The 21842-nt window shown below is 35.7% G+C and overlaps 4 protein-coding genes and 1 long non-coding RNA gene across 9 annotated transcripts in view; 2 read left to right on the plus strand and 3 right to left on the minus strand.

Moving 5' to 3' along the window:
• Positions 1-2091, minus strand: part of LOC135087653 (rab3 GTPase-activating protein catalytic subunit) — a 32011-nt gene extending 29920 nt beyond the window's left edge. Inside the window, exons 1-2 of the mRNA XM_063982397.1 lie at positions 786-2091; positions 424-611 (exon numbers count right to left, since the gene is read on the minus strand). Coding sequence (XP_063838467.1) covers positions 424-611; positions 786-2027 — 1430 coding nt within the window. The 5' untranslated portion in view covers positions 2028-2091. The remainder of the gene's footprint in view (positions 1-423; positions 612-785) is intronic.
• Positions 2092-2260: 169 nt separating this feature from the next.
• Positions 2261-5234, plus strand: LOC135087654 (CBY1-interacting BAR domain-containing protein 1). Of its 3 annotated transcripts, XM_063982398.1 has the most exons (8): positions 2261-2518; positions 2676-2835; positions 3161-3310; positions 3421-3645; positions 3831-3869; positions 3936-4058; positions 4409-4519; positions 5158-5234. In XM_063982398.1, the coding sequence occupies exons 1-8, from the start codon at positions 2382-2384 to the stop codon at positions 5209-5211; spliced, it is 999 nt and encodes a 332-aa protein (XP_063838468.1). In that variant the 5' UTR covers positions 2261-2381; the 3' UTR covers positions 5212-5234. The 3 variants fall into 3 exon arrangements, with proteins under 3 accessions (XP_063838468.1, XP_063838469.1, XP_063838470.1); XM_063982399.1 differs by lacking the exon at positions 3831-3869; XM_063982400.1 differs by lacking the exon at positions 3161-3310.
• A 1506-nt stretch (positions 5235-6740) lies between these two features.
• On the minus strand, positions 6741-7479 carry LOC135087655 (heat shock factor-binding protein 1). The gene is made up of 2 exons (XM_063982401.1): positions 7117-7479; positions 6741-6944 (listed from the first exon to the last, which is right to left on the minus strand). The coding sequence occupies exons 1-2, from the start codon at positions 7213-7215 to the stop codon at positions 6792-6794; spliced, it is 252 nt and encodes an 83-aa protein (XP_063838471.1). The 5' UTR covers positions 7216-7479; the 3' UTR covers positions 6741-6791.
• Positions 7480-8381: 902 nt separating this feature from the next.
• LOC135088239 (asparagine synthetase domain-containing protein CG17486) lies at positions 8382-11164 on the plus strand. 2 transcript variants are annotated; one of them, XM_063983118.1, is made up of 8 exons: positions 8382-8587; positions 8711-8959; positions 9059-9230; positions 9341-9552; positions 9831-10234; positions 10324-10495; positions 10577-10818; positions 10958-11164. In XM_063983118.1, the coding sequence occupies exons 1-8, from the start codon at positions 8537-8539 to the stop codon at positions 11142-11144; spliced, it is 1689 nt and encodes a 562-aa protein (XP_063839188.1). In that variant the 5' UTR covers positions 8382-8536; the 3' UTR covers positions 11145-11164. The 2 variants fall into 2 exon arrangements, with proteins under 2 accessions (XP_063839188.1, XP_063839189.1); XM_063983119.1 differs by lacking the exon at positions 8382-8587 and having other exon boundaries at positions 8781-8864.
• Positions 11165-18408: 7244 nt separating this feature from the next.
• LOC135087656 (uncharacterized) lies at positions 18409-19414 on the minus strand. Of its 2 annotated transcripts, none has more exons than XR_010260899.1 (2): positions 19147-19414; positions 18409-18734 (listed from the first exon to the last, which is right to left on the minus strand). It is a non-coding gene; the product is annotated as an uncharacterized LOC135087656 (long non-coding RNA). The 2 variants fall into 2 exon arrangements; XR_010260900.1 differs by having other exon boundaries at positions 19173-19408.
• Between the last annotated feature and the right edge of the window lie 2428 nt (positions 19415-21842).

A 21842-nucleotide genomic window follows, 5' to 3' on the forward strand; every position in this document is an offset into this window, starting at 1 on the left:
ATAAGTGTTTACTACGGCCACTCTCAACACAAGTTTAATTAACTGTTTTATCTAAACTGTGGTAAATGATGCTGGTGTTGAATTTAGATAATATTGGTATATTATTACTATTTATTTGCTACTGTACTTCAATACTGTTTTTTTACCCAAATAAATAAATAAAAAAATAAAATATAAATGCGAAAATAACTCTGTCTGTCTGTCTGTCTCGCTTTCACCCCTAAACCACTGAACCGATTTTGATGAAATTTGGCAGGGAGGTAGTTTGAGTCCCGGGTAAGGACATAGGATATAGTTTTTATCCCGGTTTTTGAAACAGGGACGCGCGCGATAAAGTTTTTCTGTGACAGACAAAATTCCACGCGGGCGAAGCCGCGGGCGGAAAGCTAGTCAAATTATAAGTACACAAAATGAAGTACATACCCCGGGACCACGATCCTGTGTTCCCACCGGTACTGCAGCTCCTGCGTGAACTCGTACCACAGGTGCGCCAGGTAGGCCAGCCCGCCGGCGTCGTGCAGCCGCGCCGCCGTCACCGACAGCCGCCACACCAGCCCGCCATAGGGGCTCGTCTTCACGTAGTTGCAGAGTTTGGCTTCATTCGCTTCTGACTGGAAAGACACATTTAAAAAAATATAACAAACTTTTATCTAAAGAGAAACAAAAGAAGTTCAGTCAATTTTGAATATTAACCTTCATAATTAAAGCTGAATTAAACAACATACTAATTAGAAACCTGGGATTGATTACAGATTATTAAATGTGATTACAAAAATTATTTGTACCTTAAATTCGACCTCTAATTGTTCTGGATAATTAAACGTATCATCCTCAACAGCATCAGGAAATATATAGTACAGTAGTGGCATTAACAAGTCATCAGCTATGGGTCCCTTGAATTCGGAAACAGTACCATGGCCCATGGCTGCCTTCACCAGCTTTGAAATAGTAATGGGTGCCTCAGTTATTTTCTGCAAAGGATTCACAATCCCCAAGCTTCTGCTCAGCCCAAGCACATCCATAAGTAAGTTACTATTGTCTAACAAGTCCATCACCTTGCCTATTGTCTCTGACAACTGGCAATTGATGTTGTCCCTCATCTTCAAGGTGACCGTCCACAGAGGGGCCATGATTGGATCAATATCAGAAAATGTCGAAGAATCGACAATGGCACTCTCTCTAAACTTTGGCCAAATAGCATTCAGAAGAACGCTACTTATAGGATTCTTTTCAGAACCAAATGGAAGTTCTATCAGTTTCTTGACATCAAAACCATCTATTGACAAAAACTCATTGGAATGTGTTGTCTTCTTCCATATAAATGCATCAGAGTCTTTCAGCTCATAGGAAAACTTTGTAGACACTACTACAGCATCAAGAGCGACAGGGGATCCTATTTTAGATTTAAACAAGCTAACTAAGCCAGTCAAGTGGGAACACTGGTTTGATATCCTTTTTAGGTGAATGGTATCAAAGCTACTTTTGTACTCATTGTCTTCATAGAACCCTAGATAGTTCTGCTGCCAATGTTCTCTTATTTTTACAAATATGGGAACTCCACAATCGACATTTGCAAAGGCAATATTAATTGAACTCATTACTACTTTTATCACACTACCCTCTACAAGTGGTAGTTCTGAGCACACCATCAAATAACGTTTTAACCCAAACCAACTAGAGACAGGAAATGGGCTTCCATCCTCTTCATCCATAAAATGTGATGTGGCATCCCAAATACCATTTTGCAATTCATTATGTAAAAACTTGTCATCTGACTCCTCTACATTGTCAACCCCAACAATAGGTTCTAAAGCGTGGTAAGATAACTTAAATTTTAGACCTTGGAATGAAATCTCTTCAGATTTGCTAATCCATTTCTTTGTGAATTGCTGATGTTTAGGTATTTTGGATTTTGGTAATCGCCACTCGTTAAGAATCTCCTCTAATCGAGCAATAAATACTTCCCACTCTGATACAGTCGTAAAATCTTGATGATAAATATCGTATTCGTCTATTTCTTCATTCATTTTAATAATTAAATCCAAAATAATCACAAAGAAACAAACAGCTGAGAATGGACAAAACAGCGATGACAAATGACAGCTGACACTGACAGAAGACAGGTTTGTTTTTTGCGCAAAGATATTCAAAACTATAATTGTTTTTCTTTTTTATATCTTTTTTACTATAATTTCGTGAATTGGAATGGGGAAAAAGACATCTCAGTTACCATGGTAACAAAAAACGTAAACAAAAGTTGCAGTCGGAGTACTGGTACTGTAGAAAATTTTAAACAATTTCATAATAAACAATATTACCTACATTAGTCTTTAGAGGTACTTAAACTTTACGTAGACCCCTACCGTTCGGTAGGTCCAGTAATGTTTCGCGGTGATAATTCCCATTCTTTAAGTTATGAACAACAAGCAAAGTTTATACAAGATAGAATAACAACAGTAGAAAAGAACTTTGGAGAATTATGTGTTGCTTTCGGCGATTACACCCGGAAAACTGCCCGGTAAGTTTAAAAGTTAAAATGGACTACTTAAGTCGATATCTACTATGACTACTTCTACTTCTAAGCGTAAGTATCCGCTGTGTAAACTCCACGCGACACGGGTACTTAGTTGTTCAAAAACAATTTAATTGTACTTAATAGAATACATTATTTCTAGCTTACGTGACATGGGTGATGAACTAACCAAAGTATTAAAAGACTATTCAAATAACGAAATAGTCAATAAATCTCTGAGTGCAGGCCTAGAGAATTTATCTATAACTCTTACTGCTATTGAAGAGTATCGAAACTGCGAGGTTCAACGATTGGAAGCAAAGGTAGGTATCTATTATACCTAATTAATATAGGTAATAAAACTTAAAAGCACATCAGACTATTCTATCTCATTATATTTCCTGTCACACTTCGGACATAAAAATCAATGTTTATTTTGTGCTTCAAAGTCGTCGTCCTACCTGACGTATTCCCGCCCTACATTTGGCGGGTGAATTTAAATACATTTTCCATGTTACATAATACTTACAGCTTCAAAACTAATTTCTTGGCAATTTTTCGGCAATTTGAAGCACATTACAGGCACATTTTGTGCTTCTACAGACAGTGCATGCTTATAACGATAATACCTAATGCTTACTTAACTAGGTTGTTGGAGAGCTGTGTCAATATGAAACGATTTGCAAACATGCTCGAGAGGAGCTCAAACACACGATGAACGTCAGGGAAAAGGAATTGGCAAGGAAGAAAGTACTTGACAAGGCCAGGGAGAGACAGCCATTCAACAGACAGCAAGTCGTGCGTTATTATCTACTACATTTTTTTTTATTAAAGCCTAATGACTTCCTATTGCCTATAACCATGATATTTTACAAAAAAAATTCTGTATTATTCAAAATTCTTACCAGACGTACGCGGAATCGGAATTATTAAAGGCATCAGCAGAGATGTCTCGCACAGCGAAAGGCCTCAGCGAGCAGACAGAATTCTTCGAGCGACGCAAACTGCAGCAGTTGAAGACTCTTCTGTCAGACTTTGTCATGATTGAGCTAAAGTTTCACGCAAAGGCAGTGGAGTTACTTACTGTTGCGCATCAACAGATAGGCGATATAAACGAAAAGGCTGATCTAGAGGTTTGTAATATTATACGCGTATGGTCTTGGTATATTCAACCGCAGTACATCAATACCCACAATCTTAGCCTACTTAAATTTTATGACGTATTGAAAATGAAGAAAATTATTATGTAATCAACTCTATAGTATAGGTACATCACTGTAAAAATTAACGTTAACTTATTTTACTTCTTTTTGTAAAGCGGCTCAATACAGGTCTGTCGGATTATGAGGATCAGGCGGTAAATATTGTTTATTCAAGTGTACCGTTACCGTTTTATGAAATAGTAACTAAGTCTTTGTCACAGAATTTCAGAAGGAAGTTGCGGTCTCCAGAGAAACAAGTGAACACCGGCATATCTGCCCGGTCATCGTCTTTGGCGTCGCTGATGAATCAGCACTCACCCTCACGAGAAGACGATGACACAATGGTACAAACTTCTAAACAACACTTATTATTTTTTTTTGTTGCAAGAAACACTTTCTTACAAGACACGCCCAACTTAGATTCACGTGTCATAAGTAATACAGGGTGTTGCAGACAAATTACCCTCTTAATGTAGTTCAAGGTCTAACATGATACTTGTATAAAGAAGAAATAAATAAATAAGTCGGTATTAGGATTGCAATTTAATTATCTGCTATTTTCTTTAGTTCCCCTACAGCTCTAGTATATTCTAATTATATGCCGAGCTCGTAGGTAGACTTGCTTGACGGACATATTATTTAAAATATTTGTTTATTAGGTACTCATTTAATATCCCTATTCACGGCATTGCAGAGTTTACGAAGAGTAAAGTCACCAGAGAACATTAATTCGGCTGTTGGGAGGTCCAGCTCCTTGGCTACTCTAATGAACCATTCGTCATCTAAAGAAGAGGATGAGACCACGGTAAAACTAAAAACTAATTAAATCTATAGGAATAAGTAATAGTACCAAGGCCTATGCCTAAAAATCCGCGACCTGGGAGTTCTCGGGTCGGGTTAGAGTTTAGAATTTACCCCGCTTAATTTACGTAAGTTACGAAGTAAAACTTATAGAGCGGCTTTACATCCCTAAAACTATTACAAATGAAAAAATAATATGAGAAACTAAGATAATTTATGTTCCTGTCCTGTATGTAATTTTCGTGATAGCAATTGAATATTAAAACTAGCTGAGTTTTATTATAAACAACAATAAAGAGTCCTTTTTGTGCGCAGTTTTATTTAAGTATCCCATAATAATATGCAACAGCATCACTCACTTTTTATTATATAAGCATTTTGTACATTTTACTTTAGTTTTTTAATTACATTAAACTAAAATATTTTTAACAGTTAATCTAACTCATTGGTGTTGAAAAATTTGAAGTTCTTGAGAATCGAGCCTAGAATATATTAAGGCGATTTATTAACTATTCTGAAGTAGTATCCATGAAAAATTATTAAATAGTACATCGTTTTAATTACGCTTCTTACTCATAACTTATTAGCATATTTTATTTATTGCTTTTTTTAAGACTAAGCCAGGAAATGTTTTTATTATAGGAATCTGAAGAATCTGGAGACCATGACACTTCTGAGGAGACTGAATCACGTTGATGAAAATGCAACATACTTAGTTTAGCACTTACACATATTATCTATGGTTTATCTAATAAAACATGCGTAGGTATTAATTTTCATGTAAAACCTAATGTTTAATTAATGTAACACACCTATGATTTTAATAAATAAAATAAGGATTATTCAAATTTTGTATTTTATTACACAATTACAACATAAATAAGTTGATATGAGCACAAAGGACAGTGATTTGTGTATTTAAATACTTCACATCTTAACTAGTTTAATGTATTATGTATCATCATCCAGTCGGTCAGCATGCTATTGCTACTGGCAGCGAAAAGTTTGGCAATCATTATTTTATTTGGTACAAAATTACTTGCTTGCCACCTAAAGGCACTTATGTGTTGAGGAAATTCAATAATTTTGCATTAAATACATGGGCTTCATAAACTATACAATGACAAAACAAACAAAATACTTTAGCCACTAATAATAAAAAATACATGCAGGTCCTTTTCTTTGTCTTTTCTTAGTCAAAAATAACTAAAATCTGCTCTACCCCAATAGGTATGATCACATTTTAGTTACTCCTTTTGCATGATGCCAGGGTAATACATAACATACTAACATAAAGGATTAATGTAATAACAAAAGCTTCAAAACTGCAATTTAAACAAAGTAATATAGTGAAAGGCATTATGCTACTAATGTTGCTTTTTACACAATTTATAAACCAATTTAAAACATATCAGCCCCATGTTTTCATTACACAACTAACCTTAATTCTTACAAGTATGGGTTCCTTCGATGCATATCTGTATGGATTTCAAACATGCCTACTTTTTGAGTTATGCTGTATTGATTTTCCTTGTATCTGGTCCTGCTCTGTGCCTGGTACACTTTATAGCCATGTCTAAAATCAATACACTACCTGGCACTTAATGGTACAATATGTATGATACAGTAATCTAAGATGTTTTTATTGATTTAACAATATTTCACATAATTGTTTGCATGAATCTAGCATTACTAACATCCAAATTTATCCTTGCTACAATTAACTTACAGGCAAAGTATTTGAACTAGTTGTTTCATTTTAATAATGGTGCTTCATTAAAAATCTTATGATCAATACATAAAGTACATCTTTCAGTAATAATAATGAACTTACAAATAAATGAAACTGGTAAATTCTCAGGGTGAGGTGAAATGATTTTAACATTCTAATTAAAAATATTTTTGGGTATGTTAATTATGAATTGACTTATTATGTATTTCACAAAATATCATGAAACCAAATGCTGCTTAGACAACAACTAATCTTATTTGACCTCACCCCTATAATTTAATAATGTATTGTCACAGTTTGTTATAAAATTATGTGCCCACTAATTTATTAACAACAAATGAAACCTAATTCTAAACCAATAATGTGTCTAGCATCTAAGTATGTGTTACAAAATTTAATAATTCTTAACATTTTATGCTGTGTGGTTTTTTACTTACACATATTACAAAGTATGTGACAGAGGCACAATTCTCTTTGGGTGACTAATGTGACTATTAACAAAAGATGATTATTTCAACCCTTTGGTTGAACAAGGAAGCTTTCATTACTTTTCATTCTCCACCCCGGCCTGGGTCATGAGGTCTGTGATATTTTTCTCCAGTTCATCCACTCTTGTCCCCATTTCATCTATTCTGTTTATTATCTGATCTGACATGCTTTGGAACTTATCCTGCATGTTTTGAAGAAGTGATTGTACCTGAAATTTACATAATTGCATTATTTGATATTAGTACCAGCCCCTTAGTTTCCACTATATCTACGTAACTCAACTATATAATACGTATATAATGTATGCGTATGTAAGTTAATAAATTATGTAAACATGTTATATCCATTAACCACAAAAAAATAAGATAAAAACAACTTACGTATTGAGTCACTTCCTGCATGTTTTTAGGATCATTTGCTGGAGTGGAATAATTATTCTCCACTTCGCTGGTAGCGTTATCAGTACTTTGTTCTGCCATTATTCTTTTTCTTTCTTCGATAAATAAACTTGGAGAAAAACTTCTGTTACAGATCTTAGAACACTTTCGTAATGTTGTTGTTGTAGTCAGTCTTAGAAACAAGTGGAGTATTGGCGTGTGGATTTGAGGTAATAGCAATTCTGTTTGATTGCTCCACTCACGAATAATAGGGAAATAACACGAATATCACCATCACAACGCAAGTCGCAATTCAATAAATTCACAAATGTGCGTGGTGGGCGAGTGATCAGAAGGTAATCTGTCAATTTGTCAAAAGCTGTCAACGCTGTCATTATGACATATCATGACTTATTACCTTTTTTTTCTCTAATCCATATCTGTGTTTTTTTTAGTTCTCCACCTCTCCACACATCATCGGTTACCCCTTAACCCGTCAAATACGGAAAAATAATTCTCACTTGGCAAAATTGGACACACATAAGGACGTGACATACTCAATCTCACACAATGCCAACAATTTATGCCTCTATGGATTTATGAAATTAAAATCATATCTGGTACTGAAAAATGATAAATATTCCAATATTCCCACATCAATTAAATTTTGAATGTCATTATCCCTTTCCCCTACTTTTCCAGGTTTTTATACCAAATTTGAAATCTACCTACGCACAAAATTTACCCAAGAATCAACCTCAGTTTTTAATAAAACTATTTATCTCTCAAGAAATTTTCCATATTTGGTTATTCTAGTATTATAATATCTTTGATTAATAGTAGAGAAGTGAAGAAGTCTTCTTCTTCTTCTTCATTCTTCTTGACAAGTGCAAAGTTGCCAACAATGTATTACTTTTTCTCTATGGTTGCCAATCTGTGGGAAATTCCCCAAACTGTGGAGAAAGTGAAGCTTGTTGGGGAATGTGTAGGAAGAGCTGCAATTTGGGGAAAATGCGGCAATTTTAGGTCTGAATAATGCGCCATGTTTCACGTAATCTTGTCTTGTCAAATCTTTTTACAAATCATTCATTAAAACTGGATTTTATTTAAAGCGAATAAGCTTCCTCCGATTCCTCACGACGTTACTCCCACTTTGGAGCAACCACAATCGTATATTACACGTTGACGTACTAATATCACAATTATATTATAGCCATTGTATAATTTAATTGTGGTAGGTATCAAGTTTCGACAATGCGTTCGGGTATTTTAGTTTATTACTGTCGGCAACCCTGCAAGTGTCACAGTCAGAAAAATTGTGAGAGAATTTGCAAACCAAACTACTAGGTTATGTTTATTTAATGTATTATAGGAAAGGCGATTAATCTATACATCATTATAAATCAAATAGAGCACCATCAATATGTGTGGTATTTTGTGTAAAATATGTTATTCAATGGACAGTAGCTCAAAGGTCAGTTCACTAAAAATAATCCATATTTTATGAAGTTTAGTAATAGTAACATTTAATTTTTAGAAGTTTATTTAGTAATAAAATAAACCTTATAGCAGAAACTTTTATCAATTATTATTTCAGGATAAAAAAGTTCTAGAGAGAATTAAAAACAGAGGCCCTGATAGTATACAAGAATGTGAAATTGAAACGAATGGAGTAAAAGTAGAATTCTGTGGAGCAGTTTTGTGGATGCAGGGCCCCCAGCCAACAATACAGCCCATCAAAAATGACAGAGGTATTCTTTTGTACAATGGTGATATTTTTGATGAAAAATGGGACCCTCGTAGAAGTGATACAGATCAGATATGTGAAAAGTTTTATCAAGTTTCGGTAAGATGAAATTGTCTAGGTATTGTAATATGAACTTACAATAATTTTACAAATGTTGTTGATGATAGTTTTGTTCTTACAATTAATATTAATTTGCAGGAAAATTCTGTTGATCATATCATAGAGGAAATACAGTGTTTGAAAGGACCATTTAGCATTGTATATTTTAACAATTCAACAAATGATTTGATATTTACCAGAGACAGAATTGGGAGGAATTCATTGTTAATGCACAAAAATGATAAAAATATTTTGATCAGCAGTGTTTTAGGTACCTACTTGTATTTATTTTTATTTTGAACCAACATAATAATTTCAACATAAATTATATTTAACTATCAACATAATATTATTATTGTAGAGTTATGTCTGATTTTACAGATAGAAAATATGAATGTATAGAAATACCAGCTACTCATATTTTTTGTCTTAATCTAATCACAAAAAAATTAAAACTGTATCAATGGGATAATTATATTGAATATCAAGAACTAAAATTGGATGACTGGATGGAATCTGTTAAATTAGTACAAGGTTTACCTGATGAAGAATTTTCATTTGATCCATGTATAAATTGGGATATGGATAAAGAAGTAAGTTTCTTTTGCTTTGTTATGTTTTAGCTTTTTAACAGTCTTTTCTTTTTCTTTTACTAGTAGCACTTGTTTACAGAATAATTATGTCTAAAGGTGCAATGCCAAAGGAAGAAAGCCACTGAAAAAGGATCACAACTTAAAGAAATGTTAATAATACACACTACAAAGAAAAAAATGTTTAATTGTATCTTTAGAGAGGTTTCATAATATTACATAATAATCTTAATTTTTTTTGTGTCTACAAAATATAATTTATTACTATACTAACATTTCAGGATGAGCCAATAAAATATATAGAAATGGTATCTTTGGAAACAAAAGACAAATGTAGTATAATTGAAAAACTGTTAGACAATTCAGTTATAAGAGAAACAGTTGTGCAAATAATTGAAAAACTAGACAGCAGTGTTAAAATCCGACTGAAGAGACAGCCAAGTTTATGTAAAATGTGTTTATCAAAGAAAACTATTTGCGATCACTCGTCGGTTGGTGTTCTTTTTTCTGGAGGACTAGATTGTACCATCTTAGCATATCTGATCGATAAATATGTACCGAAGGCGCAAAGCATAGATCTTATGAATGTTGCATTTAAAAAAGATGACTCTTCCTCTTATGAAGTGCCTGATAGGATAACTGGCAAGCAGTCTTTAGAAGAACTAAAGCGCCTTTGTCCTAATAGGTTAGTAAGAGTATGAAAAACATTCAGTAAATTCCGGTTGGAGTTGTTGGAGTATGGCGGATATTCAAAGATTTTTTAAATATTTATAGGAAATGGGTGTTCAAGGAAATCAATGTTCCTAAAGATGAATTGAATACATATCAAGAAACAGCTATTGCTGATTTGGTATACCCTAGACAAACCATCTTAGATGAAAGTCTTGGATCAGCATTATGGTTTGCTTCAAAAGCTCAAGATTTACAATCTGTGTCTCCTTGCAGGGTATGTTATTTGTTAGCAGGGCATTTATATTACATAATATTATTACATATTTTTTAAAATATTATTATTCTCCTGTTACAGATCCTGTTTTTGGGTTCAGGTGCAGATGAATTATTTGGTGGTTACACTAGACATAGAAATGCTTTTAAACGCAATGGCTGGACTGGCCTCAGTAAAGAATTACAGCTGGATTGGATGAGGATATCATTCCGAAACTTGGCCCGAGATAATAGAGTTATCTGTGATCACGGACGACAACCAAGAATGCCATATTTAGATGAAGACTTTACGGAATTCATTTTAAGCTTAAGGCCATGGTTAAAGTAAGTTATATAATATGCCTTTATTTTTTTAATCGTTAGGTATTCGCAGTACCGTTTACCCAAGCTCCGCCATAACCACCACCGCAGCTGATTATACTAATGATTTTACTTAAGTTGTTATTTATTATTTAATTTACAGATGTTTTCCAAGTGAACACTTGGGGCCAGGTGTTGGTGATAAGCTTTTTTTGCGAATGGCAGCATTCCACTTAGGCCTAAAAGATGTTGCATTATTTCCTAAACGTGCCTTGCAATTTGGATCACGGATAGCAAATAAAAAAGAAAAAGGAAGTGACGTGTCAAAAACATTTTTAAAAGTTGATTAAAAGTTATTTAAAAACCGTTATTTAATTTAATTATTCATTTATCCCAGTGCAACCAGAAGTTCCACCAGCATCACCCCCACTAGAGGGATATTTGAGATTATATTATATTTTTTTTATAATTATTACATTGATTGACAGTAGCCAATGTATTACTTTGCTCTGTGGACAGTAGTCAATCAGTTAATAGATTAACCGAATCTCACCAGCAGTTGAAAAATTAATTAAGCTTATTCGCTGGGTGCGAAGTACTAGGTGGGGGTAACATAATCGATCGCAGCGCTCATGGTGGTCAAAAGTAGAAATAATGTAAGCTCTGTCATCAGATGTATCTGTCAATGGCAAAGCGATTCTACATAATACATTTTAATATCATTAATTAATCGCATGAATAGGGTCCTACTGGGGACTTAAATAAAAGAGTGGACTGTTTTTCGATAGGGCTGGTTTAATAGCCGTTTACAATTTGGAAATAACTAGACTATACAACGTGGTAGTACAAAAATGAGTCACAGTAGTTGTTGTGCACAGATGTTTGCCTTATGATGAGAGCGTGAATTATTGAACTCTGCCCTTGTTTTGTTCTTAATTCTTCTACATCTCGGACTTGTCCAGCCAATACCAACAACTTTCCTTTAAATACGGTTTGTGGTCGGTATTTGATATTGTAAAACTCACAAACCCGGTCTTCAAAACAATACTCATTTCGATCTGAAAACGATATTTAATTTATTACTACTGATACAGGAACATTTAAATATATTTACTGTTATATAATGAAACCGTCAAAGTAGCTTTTTCTTTTTGTTTTACTGTAAAACTACAACTATAAATAAAGTAAACAAACCCTGACACAATCAAAATTAAACACACTTTTTGGACTTACCTCATTTGATTTGAATGACCAAAATTATTTCAAAACCTTTTTTCCACCCAAATCGTATCACAACAATTTATTAGTTGAAAATATTTGTTATTTTTTCATTTCGATATTTTTTCACAAATAATTATACGACCTAAATGTCAATGTGACAGAGCCCACAAAGTTGTGGACGCTAGTTGGCGCTGTAATCGTGCACAGAGCCAATAGATAAAATACGTCGGTATATTGGTAATGGTAGTAAAAGTGTTGCAATCAGCAATATATGCTAATTAATTAATTTAGCTCGTTAACTTAAACCCATAAAAACAGCAAAGAATTGCGCACTCTATATTTCAATGTCAAAGACATTCTTGGAGAATATTTTGGATTTTGTCTATGGTAAATTTTTTGCTTGCTGGCATTTGTTTGCGCTTGGCACTGCTTGGCACATTATTTTTAATCTGTGCTTCTATCAATACATACGTCAGATTTACCAAGGGCGGGAAGCTCTCGAGGCGGGAGGTTCAACTTTTTCTTGTTTTTTTCCGTCTCGCGAGTGTCAGTGGCTACACGTGTTTCAGGAAAACAATTAGTTTTGGTGTAATTACTAGTGTAATCTTTTAAAGAAAACCAATTTTAAGCTAAATTATTACTAAAACAAGGGTGGTGGTACATAAGTTTATTTATTCTCGGTAAGTTTTAACAAAAATGGTCCCTAGTCCTCCCGACCCGCCTGATCCTCCAGATCAGACGGATACAATGGAGGTCTCCCAACCCTTATTCTCCCAAACGGCAACTAAACGCCGCCTAGATACGGAGGTTGACTCCGAGCCCGCCAAGAGGACAAACACAGACGGATCTTCACAAAATCATCAATCGGTGTACACACATCCCTCACTTGTGATTGCTCCTAAAATATACAGCGACCAGGACAAAGGCCCCTTTATCGTTCACGTTTCCCATGTGGAAAATGAACCTTCTTCCCCAGCTTATATTCAACCCATGAGATTTGGCAAATTTCTGGTCACTAACAAGATACAGGGAATTATTTTAGACGGTGTCAAAAAAATTGGCAGAAACAGGATTTCTGTCGAATTTCTTTCATCCACTGCTGCCAACAATTTCCTTAATAATGAAATTTTGTCCATGTACAAATATGTAGCTTCCATCCCAACTTATAACGTGACCCGCATGGGCCTCATTCGAAATATCCCTACAGACTGGACCATGGAGGAACTCGCAGAATCCTTGACTACCCCAGACGGCTGCGGTATCCTTTTGAAGGCGCGCCGTCTCAATAGGAAACTAGTTCAAGAAAATCAAACTTCCTGGGTCCCCACACAAACAGTCGTAGTCACATTTAAGGGTCAAGTTCTCCCGGAAAGAGTCTTTTGCTTCCACAACTCATTACCAGTTGAGACGTACCAACTCCCAACTATCCAATGCATGAACTGCTGTCGTTTTGGCCACGTTAAGTCTCAATGCCGATCCAAGCCAAGATGCTACCGATGCACACAACCACACTCTGCTGAGGAATGCCAAGTTACGGAAGACAAAGCTACATGTATCAACTGTCAAGGCCCCCATTTTGCTTTAAACAGGTCCTGCCCAGAGCACTCTCGGCAGAAGGCAATTAAGATCACCATGTCTCAGGACAATGTCTCTTACTCCCAGGCCTCCTCCCAATTTGCGCCAGTTCGTAGGTCATATGCAGACATTGCTAAATCCCCATCTCCCCAAAAATCCAACCCCACTCCTCAATCTTCCTACCCCCAATCCTCACCCTCCACTCAATCCAGCTCTTACAGAAAGTCCATCCCGCGTCCTTCCCGTCCTCATACGCCATTGAATAAAGGGTATGACAAACAGGCGCACCAAGCCATAATAGGCAACTGTGCCTCCGCCCTCCCCAATGGCTGCGCTTTAGGCGATGACTCTTTTTCCTCCTTAGGAGAGGAGAACCTTCTGGACCTGGTTCTCTCTCTTATCCTTCAAATTGTTTCTGGCCGTAAAAACACCTTACCGTCCAACGTTGCGCAAAAGCTTTCCCAAATCTCGCAGTTAACTTGCAATAATAATGTCGACAGAGGTAGTCCAATGGAACTGCAAAAGCATTAGACGTAAAAAACACGAATTAACTTTTTTAATTAATAAATATTCTCCATCGGTCCTAGCCATCTCGGAGACATGGCTGGTGCCTGGTTCACACTTTCGTGTATCAGGTTACTCGTGCCTCCGGGATGATAGGACCGATGGTTACGCGGGAAGTGCCTTACTTGTAAGGCGCTCTCTCCGCTATACTCAACTTCCTCTCCCCTCGCACAGTCAAGACATTAATGTCGTGGCCGTGCGAGTATTTGACATATCCTTTCTATCCGCTTACATTCCTCGTCCTAACTCTTCCTCTATTAATGAATTACGCTCTGCCATTATATCCCTTCCTCCCCCTGTCCTCATTATGGGTGACTTAAATGCCCATCACGTCTCATGGGGCTCATATCACTCTGACTCCCCTGGATCATTGCTTTTGGATCTTTTGGATGATTTGGACCTCTGCATTTTGAACAGTGGCTGTCCAACGAGAAGATGTGCGCCGTCTCAAAACCCAGCGTCTGCCGTGGATGTCTCGTTTTGTTCACCTAATTTAAGCTCAATTCTTTCCTGGAGTGTTCTTAAGAGCACGTTCGGTAGTGACCATTTTCCAATTTTAATTTCTCTACCGAATAATAACTCTGTAATAAATCGCCCCCCTCCCCTCTTAAAATATAAATTAAATAACGCTGATTGGTCAGGCTATTATGCGTCGGTTAGAGAAAAACTGAAGGACCTACCTAACGTCACTAACGAGAACGCTCTTGATGTGTACTCGGAGTTTGTGAATACCCTGCTGACATCAGCTATATTCCCACAAAAAACCCATCTAGGAAGGTGTCACCTCCCTGGTGGGATGCAGAGTGTACTGCTAGTGTCCAAAATCGTAAAGAGGCTGAAAAAAGATACAATCGTTCAATGTCCATGGAGAACTACATCTTCTACCAAAAAACTGCTGCGCAAACCAGAAAATTCCTGGCCAAAAAGAAGAGAAAGGGCTGGATTAAGTTCTGCGAGACTATGTCTCCAAGAACTCCTTCCTCAATAGTTTGGAAGCATATCAAAAGATACCGTAGGTCTTTATTACCAATTAATGCTCCATCAAATGATCCCTCAGCATGGTTAAATGCTTTCGCTGACAAATTGGCCCCTCCTTTTGTTCCTTTCATGGATAGCTTCCCTTCTCCCAGTAGTTTTCTCCCTCATACAAACAACCTCGATCGGCCCTTTTCATTCGAAGAACTGTCATTGGCTCTTGACGGTTTAAAGGATTGTTCCCCAGGGGTAGATGGAATCCCATACTCTTTTATATTAAAATCTCCCGAAAAAGCCAAACATTACTTTCTTGACACCATTAACTCTTTTCATGATCTAGGTTCTCTTCCGGAATCTTGGAAACAACAGATAGTTATTCCAATCCCCAAACCAGGAAAAGAACCTTCAGACCACAATTCCTACCGTCCTATAGCTCTCTCTTCCGTCCTTCTCAAAATAATGGAGCACATGGTCAAAAACCGCTTAGAATGGTTCTTAGAATCCAACAACATCTTGCCTAAGTCCCAATTTGGCTTCCGTAAAGGGCTGAGCACTCTTGATAGTTTGAGCATCTTGACAACCGATATTCGAGTAGCTTTCCAAAATAAAGAATTCCTTGTTGGTGTTTTCCTGGACATAGCCTCCGCGTATGATAATGTTTTGCTCCCATTGCTCAGGCAAAAATTGCACTTGCTGAGTATCCCGGAGAAACTGGTACGTCTCATCTGTAACACATTGATGTCTAGATCAATAACGGTGAGATGCCAAGACTCTTCTGTTCCTCGTTTAATATGGAAAGGCCTCCCTCAAGGGTCTGTGCTTAGTCCCCTACTCTATAGCGTTTATACATACGACCTAAACAGAACAGTTGACTCTTTCTGCAGCATACTGCAGTACGCGGATGATATATCCCTGTATTACTCCTCCAAATCTATTAACGAAGCAAGCTCCCGTCTAAACTCAGCATTAGATTACCTTAACTCCTGGATGACAGATCATGGACTCTCAATTTCTGTTCAAAAATGTAGTTGCGTTGTCTTCACTAGAAAACGTTCCATTCCAAATTTAGATATTTCATTGAACGGCGATACCATTCCCTGCAACAATCAAGTAAAGTTTTTGGGATTAGTTCTTGACACCCGATTGTCAGGTATCCCACATTTCAGTTACATCCTTGGAAAGGCAGAAAAAGGGTTAAATATTCTTCGAGCCCTCTCGGGTGCCTGGTGGGGTGCTCATCCTTATTCCCAAAAGCTACTATATAATGCTATCGTTCGTAGCCATTTTGACTATGCTTCATTTCTGTTAGACCCGTGCAACAAATCCGTCCTCGATAAGCTTACTAAAACCCAGTCTAAATGTCTTCGCATAATACTGGGAGCTATGAAATCCTCGCCTATCAACGGATTACAAGTTGAAAGCGTGGAACCTCCCCTCTATTTGCGTCGACAATACCTCAGTGACAGATTTTATTTAAAAGTTTCTCAAAATTCAACTCACCCATTAAATGACAAATTAATCCTCCTCTCTTCACTGATCAACAATGACCTCTCCCGGAGTTTACCATGTATCTTGTTAAGTTACCAGAAATTTAACCGTCTCCCCACTCCGATTGAAAACATGACATTGAATCCCCTTTTCTCTAACAGCTTTGAATCTCTACTTTACCATCCCTCGATTATTTTAAACTTTGGTATAACTAAAGATTCATGTTCTGCAGGCCAAGAATTTATCAATATTGTCTCTGAACACTGGCAAGGCTGGCTCAAGATATATACTGATGCTTCTAAGCTGGACGAAGGTGGATGCACAGGTGCTGCAGTATGGATCCCAGCATACAAAATAACATTGAATTTTAAGTGTCCTCCTGTTACATCAGTGTTCACCGGAGAATCTGTTGCTATACTTGAAGCTATTCGCTACATTATCTCTCATCAACTCAATAACACTCTAATTTTCACCGATTCTCTAAGCTGTCTTCAATCCATTTTAGCCAACCCCTTCAAATCCAAATCCAAATTTCCAATAATTTTCAAAATTCGAGAAGCCCTATATCAGTGTAATCAGCTGAATTTAAACGTCGTTTTGGCCTGGATCCCAAGTCATCGAGGAATTCCTGGTAATGAAACAGTAGACTCATCCGCCAAAATTGCTATAACCACTGGCTCGTTGGAACATTACAAGTTATATGCGCATGACGCTTCCTCCCTGCCACGCAGTCACCTTTACAAATCATGGAATACTCATTGGGAAAAGTCTAAACGATTGGCTGGTAGATATTATGCAGACATCCAACAGAGCATTCCCACAAGACCCTGGTTCTTTAAATATCACCACTTATCTAAAAGGAGTGTTTCCATTATCTGTCGCTTGCGTCTTGGACATGCTTGTACACCGGTTCACCTTGCAAAAATGCGGATTAAAGATAATTCCCTATGTGAGTGCGGCTTAGATGAGGGATCAACCAATCATATATTTTTTAACTGTCCCAAAATTGGCTCTTCCTTGTTTGATTTTCTTCCAAAAAAATTCCCACTCCCTACTAACATTAAGTGTGTACTTAATTGTAATAACCCTTCCACTTTAAAATCCCTTGTTAAATTCATTAACTTAAACAAAATTAATTTGTAGGTGGATGGTTCTATTTGGCAAACGTTTTTAAATTATCCCTCTGAGTGACAAGTCTCCCTTTTTTGTCTCCCATAATTTTATTGTTTGTTCTGTTTATATTTTATTTTCATGTATTGTGTTGTCTTATTTGTGATGTCTGTTTGTTTTAGGTATTTAAATTTGCTTAAATTGCAGCTACAAAATTATTTATTTTTATAACCACACTGTGTAAAAGCTGCGCACGTGACATTGGCGGAATAGTGTGCCCTCAGTGGCGAAAAAACGCAAGTTCATCGCCATAAACCAAAGAAGAAGAAGAAGAAGAAGAACTTTTTCTTTGCGAGTTTAATAAAATTTAATTAAATAGTTAATCTAACAGTAAATTAACGGCTGTAGTGGCGAGATGAGTTCTGACAGTGGGGGTAAAGACCCCAAGCATAATACTAAGAAGAGAAAAGTAGATGAAGTACAAGATGATGAGTCTATACATGCACCATACTACAAGAAGAACCATATACGTTGTTATCCTGATAATTCTCCAGGTTGTATATTTCCTGTATACATACAAAGTACAAATGACACTGTAAAGTTTGGAAACAAGGACCCTATCTACCTAAATAGCATTTTTAGTCGGTACAACAAGGGAGTCAAAGAAATAAAACGAGTGAATGCAATGCGGTATGCTGTTATTTTTGATAATGCAAAGAATGCTAATGCGTTACTGTTTAACTCAACATTCTTGTCTTCTCATGACATCAAAGCCTTCATCCCTGCGGCAACATCAGAATGCATAGGAGTTATACGATACATTCCCACAGATCTTAGCTGCAAACATCTATTTGACAAACTTCTCAGTTCACAGGAGATCCTGGCAGTCAGAAGGTTCACGAAGCGCACTCCTGAAGGTATCATCCCATTGCAAACTGTATCTCTGACCTTTGCAGGTAATGTACTCCCCGAGCATGTTAACTATGGTCTAAGCATTGTACCTGTAACTGAATACATTAAGCCTGTAATGCAGTGTTATAAATGTATGGCATTTGGTCATACTACTAAATTTTGTAAAAGGAACATCGTATGCTCCATATGTTCACAACCTCACTCATACAAAGAATGTACTAACGCAAACAAACCTCTATGTGTCAATTGTAAAGGCGAGCATATTGCTGTGGCAAGGATTTGTCCAGTTAAACAACAGAAAATTGAAGAAAACAAATATAAAATAATGAACAAAACTACTTTGGGTTCTTTCTTCCCAACTTTAAACAAATCTTTTGCCAAAGCAGTAGGTTCCCGACCTCAACAACAAAATGTTAAAGACACGAAAGAGATTAAAAATAAAAACTTGTTGACTGATGTTATCAATAATGATCTAATTATTAAAGCTATTGTTGATACTTTATTAACTTTTTGTGACAAAGAAAACAGCTTGCCAATTAATTCCTCTAATATTAAAGAAATGTTTTTAAAGAAAGTTTCTCAAAATGGATAGTAAATCTTTAGTTATTGTTCAACACAATATTCAGAGTCTTAAGCCTAAGACTCCCTTCGTAAGTGAGCTTTTAATTACACTCAATATTGATATTTTAATTCTCAATGAAACTTGGTTAAAATCATCAGATTCAGTAAAATTTAGAGGTTATAAAATATTTAGAAATGACAGTGACACTGGTTACGGTGGTGTTGCCATTATTTGTAAAAACTCTCTTTTAACATCAGAAATTGTTACAGCAAGTAATGATAGAATCCAAACATTAGCCATTAGTGTAAAAGTAAATCGTAATAGTTCAATAACAGTTTTGGGTGCGTATTGTCCTCCACGTCCATTATTAGTTCTTTACCTTCTCCAGTTCTAGTAATGGGCGACTTCAATGCCCATCATACAGCATTTGGGTCTTCTACAAACAAGCCAAGAGGTATTCAGATTTATGATATGCTTGATGAAATTAATTTGTATATATTAAACGATGGTCAGCCTACCACACTAAGCCGTCCCAATCATTCGGCATCAGTAATCGACATTGCATTCGTATCTCCTTCATTAGCAGCTTCAGCAGAGTGGTCAGTTTATACAGAGGATACCTTAGGTAGCTATCATTTTCCTACTTTAGTTAACTTAAATTATGATTGTGAAATATACCAAGATTCCTGTAGTTTTGAAAAGTTTATTTACAAAAAAGCTGACTGGTTAGGCTATACAATCAAGTCTAGAACGATTTTTAATCATCTTCTTGATTATCCAGACCCGCTCTTTGCTTATGCAGAATTTTGTGACTTATTAAATGCTTTGAGAAAAGATTTTATACCGATACACACTTATGATAGTAATAATAGACGCAAAGTTTATAAGCCTATGCCATGGTGGAATGAAACTTGTTCCAATGCAGTTAAGGAAACTAAATTAGCTCTTCATATGTATAGACGTCATCCAACAATAGAAAATTACATTATTTATAAAAAACTTGAAGCATCTAAAAGATTGATTATTAAAGAACAAAAGATAATCAGTTGGAAAAAATTGTGTTCTAGCTTTGATCGTTGTACACCAATCAGCAAAATATGGAAGTTCATTAAAGTTTTTAATAGAAAAGCTTCAAAGCCTGATAGCAAAGATGAAGAATTTTTACAAGATTTTTTTGATAAAATAGCTCCTAATCATGATTCTGTAGATACTGACCACCTCAACAATTTATTTGTTTTTAATGATTTTAATATACATTTGAATTCACTTTTTTCTGAAACAGAGTTTAATTTTTCTTTAAATTCTAAAAAAGACACTTCTCCAGGACTTGATGATATTCCGTATATTTTGATTAAACGCTTAGACCCTTCAGCTAAATTAATTTTGCTTAATATTTTCAACAATTTGTGGTCCGCTGGCTTAATACCAAAGTCATGGAAAACTATCGCTGTAGTTCCTATTCTCAAACCGGATAAGGATCCTAAATATGCTGATTCTTACAGACCTATTTCTTTATCTTCTTGTGTAGGGAAAATTTTTGAAAATATGTTAAAGACTAGATTAGAACTTTTTGTGGAATCTAGATTAATTATCCCTCACGATCAATTTGGGTTTCGTAAAGGCCGTTCTACATTAGATAGTCTTGTAAAGTTCACAGGTGATATTCAAGAATCTTTTTGTGATCACAGCTATTTATTATGTACCTTCTTAGATGTGAGTGGAGCGTTTGATAACGTCAATCTTTTAACCCTTGTTGAGATTCTACATAGCTTCAATATCCCAGGTAAAGTGTGCAAATGGATTTTTGATTTTTTTTATTCGCGTACCGTTTATTTAAAGTTCAACAATGTCCTTCATGGTCCAAAATTAGTTTATAAAGGGGTTCCTCAGGGGGCCACCTTATCACCCTTGATTTACTTGCTGTACACATCTCAAATACATAGGTTTATTTCAGTTCCTAGATTATCGGTTTTGCAATATGCAGATGATATTGTGTTGTACACTACTAATAGAAATTTATCACTTGCCGAATTTACTATTAATGAAGCTTTACGTCAATTATATTTGTATTATAATGTTAAGTTGAAACTAGATGTAAATCCCACTAAAAGCTCGGCCATGATTTTCACTAAGAAAAATGATTCTCAGTCTCGTGACCATGTAAATATTGTATATAATTCTGTAAATATTCAATTAGTGGAAGAAAAGAGATTTTTAGGTATTATTTTTGACTCTCAATTAATTTTTCATTCTCATGTGCTTAAAATTGTAGATAAAATGCAAAAAACTGTAAATATCATGAGACACTTAGCAAGTGTTACGTGGGGAATGGACCCAAAAATTTTAAATATGGTCTTTAAGGCAATAGTTAGATCTCATTATGACTATGGACTTATTGTTTATGGGAGATATCTAAGTAATTTTTTGTATCGTAAGCTAGAAGTCATTCAAAACAAGGGATTAAGAATTATAACTGGAGCTTTTTGTTCAACTCCAATAAATTCCTTAGAAATAGAGTCCGGGATTCCACCAATCTTAGTTAGACTTAGATATTTAACAGAAAAGTTTTATGTTAAGATTTTAAGTAATAAAATGTACTTTAATTTGTATTACAACAATTGTCTTTTGCAATGTGAGCATT

Source organism: Ostrinia nubilalis, chromosome 3 (genome assembly GCF_963855985.1).
Source record: "Ostrinia nubilalis chromosome 3, ilOstNubi1.1, whole genome shotgun sequence".
NCBI lineage: Eukaryota > Metazoa > Arthropoda > Insecta > Lepidoptera > Crambidae > Ostrinia > Ostrinia nubilalis.